Below are 11,005 nucleotides of genomic sequence, written 5' to 3' on the forward strand. Positions count from 1 at the left end.
GGTGCAGTGAGGTTTAAGCGTAGATTTTTATTTTTAGCTGCATTTTGGAGTGCGTAAATAAACAGGAATGCTCGTGGAGGCATACAAGTGGTGGTGTTTCAAGATAAAACTTCTGGATGGGAGATTCTGGCATTACACAAGCCTTATAATTAATTTCCCAGTGACGGGGTTCAAAGAAAGGATAAGAAGCATGACCTGAAAGCAATCTGTGTTGACCTGAATCGATCTCTTGTGCCAGTGGGTGACCTGAATTGATTTTGAAGGACCTGAAAGACCCGATGCAGCTTAGGGGGATAAAATTGTTTACGATGGGTAAATTTTCGCGGACTTTTTCCAACTCTCATGACTCCCATTTTCCTGTTCTCTCTCTCTCTCTCTCTCTCTCTCTCTCTCACACACACACACACACACACACACACACACACACACACACACACACACACACACACACACACACACACACACACACCAGAGATGGACACCGCAAACGATAATTCACTTCCGCAACCCAAATCCGCAAACTCAAAAATTGCCTCCTGCAACTGCTAATCCACAAAATTCTTTAAATCAGCAGTTCCACAAACCAAAAACGAAAACGCAAACCATTTTTATCCCTTTCATTACCACGGCATCAGCTCCATTTATTCAGTACACCATACCATTAGAGGATTATTACCCGTCCCCACCCCGGAGGGGCTCGGGGACGGGTATTGTTTTCACTCGATTTGTCTGTTTGTTGGTTGGTTGGTTGGTTTGTCCGTCTGTCTGTTAACAACTTTATGCGAAAACTACAGATGCAATTTTGACTAAAATTACAGGGATGATCAGCTATGACCTGATCACCTGATTAAATATTGGGCCAAACTGGGCCAAGGCCCAGAGTGTAGGGCCAAAAAATAAAATTAATGTTTCCTCACCACACTTTCAAATTTGTCATATCGACATGAAACCCAAACCTAAAGGTGCATCTTTCAAATCTGCATCCTATAACATGCCTCATTACATCAAAGGGGTCACCCCTCAGTTAGCGGTAGGGGGGTCAGTGTCAGGTGGGTCGGGCCAAAAATTTCAAGTGGTCATAAAATCGTCAATTTTCACATGATTTACTCCAAATTTGATATGTGACATCTTTGACTAGCTATCCTGTTGTGTTTATATGTCAGCACTATTATGACTGCCGGGGACGGGTTTACTGTGCATTGGCACCGCTTCTTGTGTTAAATTTTGGGTTATATTTTTCATAATCAAGGGGCTAAAAACCATCTCTAGTTACTCATCCCCTACAAGTATATCTTTATTTACTCTATTCTGATTAACAAGAGGTGACTTATGAAGTTTGGAAATTGTCTAAAGTAATGAATGTATTAAAACTAAAATATATAATTAAATAGTTATTATTAGTATACTGTATAAGACTGTTTTTACTACAAAACAAGGGCAAATCCTTCACTATTGTATATAAACTAATTATTACACTTCGCAGCTCACACTTGACAAGTTGACACATCAGTCCACCTCTATTCCTCTGCTCTAACCTCCTCATTCCTCACTCCTTAGTCACAGCCAGACTCCTCCAACAACTGAGAAAACTCCAACATATAGTATATCTATCTGTCTATCTCTTTATCTTCTGTATATACAGTATATACCGCATGGGGAAAGGTGGTTCTCTGGTAAGGAAAACGATAAAACTGTGTTCAGTTTCATTTCGTATGTTTGCGATTTACTCTGTTATTCATCTACCTAATGATTTTTGTTGAGATTGAAATACTGGCACTGGCAATGCTGTATGTCTGAAAATTTTTAAATTTAGGTTAAAGGTCATATTCTAGGTGGACTGGGAGGCTTTGTAACAAATCTTTGCACTTTTCATCATGTTATTGGTTTGTATGCTAAACAAGCTTTTCAAGTATCTACAGTATGTAGCTTGCATCAGTAGCATACATTATATCATCTGGAAAATATGATTCATCTTGAAATAGGCTTTATATTTTTCTTTATTTATTGGGGAACAACACATCTTTGCTGGCTTTTATCCTTATTTTCTTATTTCTTACCCTCTCCCCAGAAAGCACGTACAGTACTGTATCATCATCATCAGCCATAACTAATCCACTGCTGAACAAAAGCCTCCCCCAACCTTTTCCACGAATTCCTTGACTGAACCAATCTTTGCCATGTTTTCCCCGCAAATTTCTCTATCTCATCTCTCCATCTCCTGTCTGGCCTTTTTCTGCTACGCTTACATTCTCTTGGTGTCCAGTCAGTCAGCCTCTTGCTCCATCGGTTCTCCCTTATTCTTGCTATATGGCCTGCCCACCCCCATTTCTGTTCTTTTATAACTTCTATAATATCTTTGACTTTAGGCTGCTCTCTCAACCAAGTTGATCTTTTCCTGTCTCATAAAGATATTCTCAACATTGACCTCTCCATTGCTCTCTGAGAACGGATTAATTTATTTTCCATTGATTTTGTCAGTTTTCAAGTCTCACAACCATACGTCATAGCTGGAATTATACATTCGTTATATACTTTTCGTTTCATACAAACTGGCAAGCTACTTTTCATATTGTCTCTATGTTTACCGAAAGCTTTACTGTATATCATGAAGATAATGTAGTGAGGAACCCTCTTATATGGAGTACATCTTGCTATGACGATGTTATGCTTTATTATTTCACGAGTACGAATGTTGTCCCCTCCTTGCTTATACCCATTTTCATTCCTTTCCTTAGAGCAGCGTTTCTTACTGGGGTGCTAGCACCCCCAGGGGTGCTGAAATCAATTTTAGGGGGTGCTGGAAAATGCCGCATTATTTTTTTTTTCCTTATTGGTGTTGCTTAAGACTGGCATCATTGTTTTTTTTTTTTTTTGAGAATGTATGAAACAAACTGTTAGGCAGTACTTCACTAAATTCTGCAGTAGTGTAGCAACTGTGGTCCCGATAACTAGATGTAAAGGCGTGCTGGCTGAACTGAAACCGTATTACAGGGGGTCCTGAGATCGGAAAAGGTTAAGAAACGCTGCCTTAGAGCTTGGTATGAAGTCGGTGAATATCAAAGAGAAGAATCTGATCTTCAGCCTCTCTCTCTCTCTCTCTCTTTCTTTATATTTCTTTTTGAAGTAATCATACAATTATCAACAATTATCATACAAATGTATGATAATGAAAAATGCTACAGTATTGTACATCGTATTGGAGGTGAATATATCGTATATATACAATATTTATCGTACATATGGCAACAGTACGGGAGTGGCGGCGGGCGCCGGTGAGCCGGCATCTCACCCAGACGCTGCCTGCCGGGCTAGGCCACGTAGAAGTTTGCGGGCAGATTTGCGTTTGCGGAAGGGCTTCCGCAAGCGCAAAACCCCAGATTTGCATAGAATTTGTCACAAATGCAAATCAGCAATAAATAATCACACTTCCGCAATTACAGACTTTGCTGTTTGCGGAAGTGATTGCGGAAGTGCCTACCTCTGACACACACACACACACACACACACACACACACACACACATACAATTTACTGACCTACTGTATCACATTTCAGGCCCGGAACACTGGCCCGAGCATTACCCATATTGTGGAGGTCAGAGCCAGTCTCCTATTGACCTCTACGACGGGACACCAGAGACAGAATGGAATCCCTTCCTGTTCATGCACTACGACGTTACGCCAACAACAGTCAAAGTCACGAATAATGGACACGAGGGTACGCCTATATTGCTTTTGCTCTAACCTGATCTAAAACTGCCATCCCTCCATCTTGAATGCCGAGTTGCAAAATCATATTCTCAGTGAATGATGCTAGTCACGAAAAAGTGATATGGATAGGACATAGATGCATATAATTGCCTCTTACCTTCAGTAATCTACGCGAATTAAACTGTAAACGTACGAAAATCTGGACCAGGTTAATGTAAAAAGGGTATAGTTCTTTCTTCACTGGGTTGTGAAATCCTTTGAGTTGTCCTAAGTTATCCATTACAGCTAATTGTTATTCTCTGAAGATTATGGTCAGTTTGTTTTCATCTGACAGTGATCTCGAATTCTTTTCTGCTCCGTTGATAGCCAATTGTAGCCTCATACAAGGGTTTATTTCATTAGTGACCAAGGAGGCTCATTCCTGCCTCATAAATAAGGAGTATCGAATTTCATGCAACCACAACATAGTATTTAAGTTGTGTGAAAGATCCACTTCCATCATACTAAAATGAACTAACTGTGAAAATGCTTCCTCGGCCAATTTTGTTAATGTTTGCAGCACGACCGACTCTGCTGTTCTCAGATTCTCATTTGGTTCTTACGTAAGCTAACGTGATCTAATTAGGAAATGTTGACCCGCAGATTACGTTGGTGTGGAGGGCAAGATTTTAGAATTAATCAATTAATAGACTGGCAAAGATTCTTCAGTAAGCTTCCCAAATCGATTATTCGCATTAAAAACTAACAGGTATTTCCTTACTGGCAGCCATGGTCACGATGGACATGCCGAAAAGACCCTATGTGCTTGGCGGGAATCTCGACGGGGAATATGTGTTCGACCAGCTTCACTTCCACTGGGGTTCCATTGACTCCGTGGGCTCAGAGCATTCGATCCGGCACAACAGGCAAGTTGGGAGTTAGACGGACTTTAGGGCGGAGTATGGCTGTGGTTTAGGTGGAGTATGGCAATAAGTAGGGTGGGGTATGGCAGTAGTTGGGGTGGAGTATGGAGAATGGCGGTGGTTAAGGTGGATTATGGCGGTATTTAGGTGGAGTATGGTAGCGACTAGGATGGAGCATGGCAGAAGTAAGGAGGGAGTAAGAGAGTGACCAGGTCGGAGTTGGGCTGTTGTTAGGCAATAAAGTTCTTGAAGCAGGAGAGGATGAAAGATGACAGGCAAGAGGGAAGTGAAACAAGGAGGTAGAGCTTAGACTACACTGAGACGGCATGGGATAGTGCATGGCAGACAGGGATGAATCAGTGAACAATGGTTAGCTCGGCCCCATGATGGAAACAAAGGAATGAGGCAGTCTGATAACGGAGGCAGAGGGTTTAGTATGATGACAGGAGGAGAAATAAAGGAAACCGTGGGACGAAACACTATGATATATAGAGAAGGACACAGATTAAGTATGTTAACGTGAGGAGAAATGAAAGAAATAAAGGAAGAGACTGTATGGTGGAGGAGGCAGATGATTAAGTATGATGACAGGAAAAAAAAACGGACGAGACAGTATGATAGAAGAGTCAGAAGATTAGTTCCTTCCTCTTAGATGGAGGTAAAACTTAAATTAACGGACTAAACTAGGATGGGAGACAGACAGACAGAGAGAGGGGGCAGAGAGGGTAGGGAGAAAATATTACTGCTTGTGCTCTCCCCTCAGCTACCCGTGCGAGGCCCACCTGTTGCATTACAAGAAGGTTTACAACGACTCAGGAACGGCCACGTTGTACGAGGACGGTCTGGCGGTACTGGGGGTTCTGTTTACCATCTCTGAGGAAGACAACCCAGCACTCGCAGGACTTATAACAGGGCTTGCCAGCGTCACCCAACCAGGTGATATTTTGTGTTTTGTTTACCACAGAACTTGATGCTTTGTGAGACATAAACCTTTAACTGTACTTCTTTTAATTCAAAGCTGGTTTGTCTCATCTCTGATTTAAGCTTTCATGTATCACGTAAGATATTTCTGCTTAAATTTACTGACTACCTTTTACCATTGTTTCTTAATACAAACATCTTCGTCGGGTCATTGCACTACGTCTTGTCCAAATCATTATATCCATCTGCTTCATTCAGAAGGTTGGTTGGTGAGAGAGAGAGAGAGAGAGAGAGAGAGAGAGAGAGAGAGAGAGAGAGAATATCATGGTAAGTAATCCCTCCACGATCCAACGTAATAGAGCCAGTGGCATGTCCGGTATTGGGTTTTGTCAGGGACTTGGGAAAAATGCCCCTGGACAGGTAATGATAAACCCACCTAACCTAACTTTGAAAGCCACCTAAAACTCCGTACATGCACAGCACCTATTTAAGACCTTATTCACACAAAAAAGGGACAGAAACCATAAAATAAATATACAGGAACCAAAGAATGAGAAATAAGAAGTGAGTATCGAAAATATTCAGCAGTGTTTAGGGTACTTGCGATACGTCCGTGACCGTCATGAAGATTAACACGCCTCCTCTATGGCTCTGACAGTGGTGAAGGTGCACTTGAAGCATGTACAGTAACCCAGTGTTGAATTGCATTTAGTCCTTTGCACTGTGAATTATAACTGTTTAACACTGCACATTCTGTTCTTACTTGCACCACGCCAGTTGCAACACGCCAGTGTTGCACTCTGCACTTAAACCTTTGCATTCTGAATTCTAATTTCTTAACACTGCACAACACTCTAAATTCCCATGTGGTCTGTTGGCGAGGTATTGCCAGTTTATTCAATGTCCACCACAAAAGTGAGCACGTGGGCAGCCATGGCGACGAGCGTGCAGTCATGTCGGTAGGTAGGCAGAAAGTGGGGAGGATGCAGGGGCATTCTAATGGACTCCGCCAGAACTACGTGCCAAAACACAGCTGTTCGTCACTGCACGGCAAATTTAGAGTAGGAATGAACACATATCGGCTTTTCTTTTTCTTTTTTCATTTTGACGTTTTTTGGCCATTTTTGGACCCAAACCCAAAATGTCCGGGACTTGGGGTGTCCAGGACTTGGGCATCCTGGTCTTAAAGGGATTATGTGTATTAAATGCTTTTGTTATTTCTATGTAGATTATGAACAAGCACAATACCTTCACATTCGTTCCTTTACCATCAGATCAAGAGGTCACCATTCAGCCTATCCCGCTGTCGACCTTCCTACCCAACAACAGGAACAAGTTCTACCGCTACGAAGGCTCTCTGACCACACCGCCCTGCAACGAGGTGGTAGTGTGGACGATCTTCAATCACAAACTAAGCATATCGGCTGCACAGGTGAGGAGATAAGAGTAAATATATTCTCCTATACTCTTTTTACTCTAACTTGGCCTAAAATTGCCATCTCTCCATCCTAACTGCTTAGCTGTAACAATAGGTTAACATTCGAATATCATACTACTCACTAAGAAGTGCTGTGAGAAGGATGTAAACCTGTAGCATTGTCTGTTCTGCTCTCTGTGAAACACTGTAGACTGCAAAAGGAAGAAATCTGGGCCAAGTTAATGCGAAAAGACTGTAATGACAGTTTACACCTACCCTTACTCTCTCCATTTTCTATCTTCTTTCGTGCAGTCTTTAGTGCTGGAGCATTTAGTCCCTTCAGTACAATGATGTCTTTTCTGTGTTATCCTTGCTGCCACATGATGTCTGTATTCTGCTTAGGAATGACTCTTCGAATTGGAGATGTCTGATATAGTCTTCACTAAGCCCTTCACTAAAAGAGGTTTCATTAGGTGGTGAGAATAAACAAACAGGACGTCATTGTAGCAAAGGGGTCAAGCGTGTTTGTGTTACACTCAGGATTATAAACATTTGGAATGGGAGGGGTTTTTCATAGCCGTATAAAATCGTCTGCAGTTAGCAAGAATAAGATGAAGTGTGGCTATACCCCCACAGATGGCGGCATTCCGCAACCTGGAGGACGACCACGGACATACCCTGGTTGACCACTACCGTCCTCTTCAGCCTCTCGGTACCCGCAGGGTGAGTTCTTTTTTCCTAGGTGAGTTCTTTTTCCCAGGTGGGGACGCGGTGGCTCAGAGGTAGAGCGTCGAGCTCGTGGCCAGAAGGTCGTGAGTTCGAGCCTCGCCTGTGGCTGCCGTGCTGGGAGTGGTAGTACGCTCCTGTAAACCTAGCGGGGCTATATGGCCATTAGTTGCCTATGGTCCTTCCAATTTATCCAGATCGTTTGGGCGCTGTCCCTCACGGGAGTTCCCCTTCGAGCGACGCTGCCGAATCTGTACCAAAACACACCTCTCTGTCTCATGTCAGCTATTTAATACTTCTAAATGAAATTTATTTACAGTATATATATATATATATATATATATATATATATATATATATATATATATATATATAAAATTCTCTAATATGGCTATATAGTTTAAGAAAATGCCTATTGTTTTCAATAATAAATGATTTTTTTATAAATACCCCAACACTTAGCAACGTTGCTTTCCAACGTTGTCGCACTTGTAGGTGAGTCAGTGAGGGTATGTCAGGTGTCAATCTGCAGGTCACTTTCTCTGACCGCCATTAAAAGATAAGCACCTACCCTTACTACTCGCCCTCGTCTGTTCCACAGTCGAGAAAAATAACTTATTTACAGCGTAAATAAGTATTTTTTAGAAGAAAAGGCAAAAGAGGGGACCTATAATTGATCCCTCAAAAGCTGTTGCTCGAACAGCAAAGGCCACCAACGTGAGTGAAGTAACAGTCAGACGAATTTGCTCTTCTTTCAATCAAGCCTGCATTACACAAAAAGTCACCAGAACAAACTATAATAATTCACAAAACCGTATAGACTTTCTATAGAAATAAATCACCATTAACTGTAGATTTTCTATGCAGAGAAAGAGAGAGAGAGACAGACATAAAACCGTATAGACTTTTTATAGAAATAAATCTCCATAAAATGTTGATTTTATATGCAGAGGGAAAGAGAGAGAGAGAGCTGGGAGTGAGGGTTAACCCTTGTCTCTAATCCGATAACTGGCCCAGTAGAAACTGGCAATGTCGCACGTAGGGGAAGTCCCGTGAGGGACAACGCCCAAACGATCTGGATAAATTGGAAGGACCATAGCTTGGGGATTAAATTCCTTTTTCCCAGGTGAGTTCTTTATCCCCAGGGGAGCTCTTTTTCCCCAGGGGAGCTCTTTTCCCCAGAGGAGCTCTTTTTTCCCGGGTGAGCTTTTTTTTCACTGTGAGTTCCTCTTCCCAGGAGAGTTCTTTTTCCCCAGGTAAGCTCTTTTTCCCGGATGGACTCTTTTTCCCCAGGTGAGCTCTTTTTTCCAGGTGAATTCTTTTTTCCCATTTTTTTAATGCAATAAAGAAGGAACCAAAGGCCTGGCACCCACAAACCGTTCCTTCCAAGAAAGAAAAACGATACAATAGAGTCAAATGCAAGATCCTTTCATTTCGAGATGACACACTGCGTTTGAAAGACTGGAGATCATAAGAAGTAGGAAATACAGACAGAGGAAGACAGTCCCAGAGTTGACCTGTTGCATAAATGAAGGACTGAGAGTAACGGTTAACTCTTGCATTAGAGAGCTGGACAGAAAAGGGATGAGAGTTTGTTGCTAGACAGGTGCTACACACCCGCCATAGAGGTGGAGGGATGCAAGCAGACAGTTCAGAGGAGCAGTGACCAATTAGGTAACAAAAGAAAAAGATAAAAGATGTAACAGTGCGGCGAAGATACAGAGGTTGAAGGGAGCCAGTTAAAGAAGGAGAGCTGATGAGACGAAAGGCCTTTAACTCCACCCTATTGAGAAGAGTTGAGTTCTTTTTTCCCAGGTGAGTTCTTTTTCCCAGATGAGTTCTTTTTCCCTGGTGAGTCCTTATTCCCAGGTGAGGTCTTTCTCACAAGCACAGTTCCCTCCAGTTGCGCATTTACAAGTAGGCTTCAGGTTTTGAAAAACGTGGCATTGCTCTATTTGTTTCTGTTCGATTGGATGTATCTCTTTATAGGAGAAATAGTATGGAATAAGAAAGAAAATATATGAAAAAAGTTTTTGTATTTAACCCCTACACGCCGGGCATATTTTTAGCCGGGTGTACTCTTACTATGGACATTTCTGGCAAAGTAGCTCTTATTCAAACCTTAACATCTGGAAAATTATAATAGTTACAGAAATTTTAAAAAAAAAAAAAAGTATTACAGTACTCAACAACTCTTCTTCTTGTTAATGAAACCATCCCCAGGTCTCTAGGTTGTCCCGTCGATGAGTAGAAAATGAGTGGTTTTCGGTGTTTTGATGGAGAGTCACTGAGCGTGCGCTGTTGGCTGCGGTCTAGGCAAGCCTGGCTTGCATTGGCAGCACTGACTGGATTAGTGATTGTTACACTGCCCGGTCTTCCTTTGCAAACACCAAAACTTTCCACTCTTCATTCTACATTTCCTTGTGCACATCATAAGGATGAGTCATGACCCTGTCCATGTGGCTCACCATTGGTTTTGCAGCTGTAGCAGACAGGCACTATGCCCCGTAGCTGTGTGGGAAAACCTACACCTTATGCTTTTCTCTTTTATTTTCAGACATCATTTGTAATACTTACCCTAAACTGTATGTTCAACAGCATTTATAATGTACGTTATATCATATTATGGTTTATTGCATTTGAAAAAAATAGTTCAGCACAGCGAACGTAGGCAAGCTTGAGTATGAGGTATGTGCACTTGCACACTTAAATTTTGGCTTTTTTATACTCTTCGCAGGTATCGTGAAAGTATTACCTATACTCTCAACAACTTACATTATTTGTACTTTAGCTCACTAATACGTTTCATATCACATCTTCGCAAATATTTTAAGAGTAAGTATTGAAAAAATATTGTTCTACACAACAAAGTATTGCACTTGAATGAAGTTTTGCTCAACATATTGCATGCAGTACGGTTCAGTATGAGGTGTACACGTGTACATAAATATTGGCTTTTTCCTACTATTTTCAGGCATCGTGAAAATATTATTTATGCTCTCAATAACTTTTACTATTTGTACTTCAGCTCATTAATAAGCTTCATGTCATATCTTTGCGATTTTCAAGAGTAAGTATAGAAACAAATCTTGTTCTTCTCAACAAAGTATTGCACTTGAAAGCAGCTTTGCTGAACATATTACATGTAGTACAGTTCAGTATGAGGAATACACTTGTACATAAATTTTGGCCTTTTCTACTAATATCAGACATCGTGAAATTATTACTTAGGTCTACAAGACTTATAATATTTGTACCTTAGATCACAAATACGCTTCATGGCACATCATCGCAAATATTTCAAGAGTATGTAAAAAGAAAATGTAGTT

General features: G+C 41.4%; 1 protein-coding gene across 1 annotated transcript; it reads left to right on the forward strand.

The window, feature by feature from the left end:
• The first annotated feature begins 4,487 nt into the window (after window positions 1-4,487).
• Window positions 4,488-10,422, forward strand: LOC145389804 (carbonic anhydrase-like). The gene is made up of 6 exons (XM_080264955.1): window positions 4,488-4,615; window positions 5,376-5,548; window positions 6,416-6,492; window positions 6,762-6,965; window positions 7,587-7,673; window positions 10,414-10,422. The coding sequence occupies exons 1-6, from the start codon at window positions 4,488-4,490 to the stop codon at window positions 10,420-10,422; spliced, it is 678 nt and encodes a 225-aa protein (XP_080121081.1).
• The last annotated feature ends 583 nt before the right edge of the window (window positions 10,423-11,005 follow it).

Source organism: Coenobita brevimanus, unplaced genomic scaffold, assembly GCF_032717465.1.
Source record: "Coenobita brevimanus isolate Jiangsu-jjx unplaced genomic scaffold, ASM3271746v2 jjx.HiC_scaffold_2214, whole genome shotgun sequence".
NCBI lineage: Eukaryota > Metazoa > Arthropoda > Malacostraca > Decapoda > Coenobitidae > Coenobita > Coenobita brevimanus.

Coding starts and splice junctions, on each gene's coding strand:
- LOC145389804 (XM_080264955.1), top strand. CDS start 4,488: ATGGACATGCCGAAAAGACCCTATGTGCTTGGCGGGAATCTCGACGGG. Junction 4,616..5,375: donor CATTCGATCCGGCACAACAG/GCAAGTTGGGAG, acceptor CTCTCCCCTCAG/CTACCCGTGCGAGGCCCACC. Junction 6,966..7,586: donor TAAGCATATCGGCTGCACAG/GTGAGGAGATAA, acceptor ATACCCCCACAG/ATGGCGGCATTCCGCAACCT.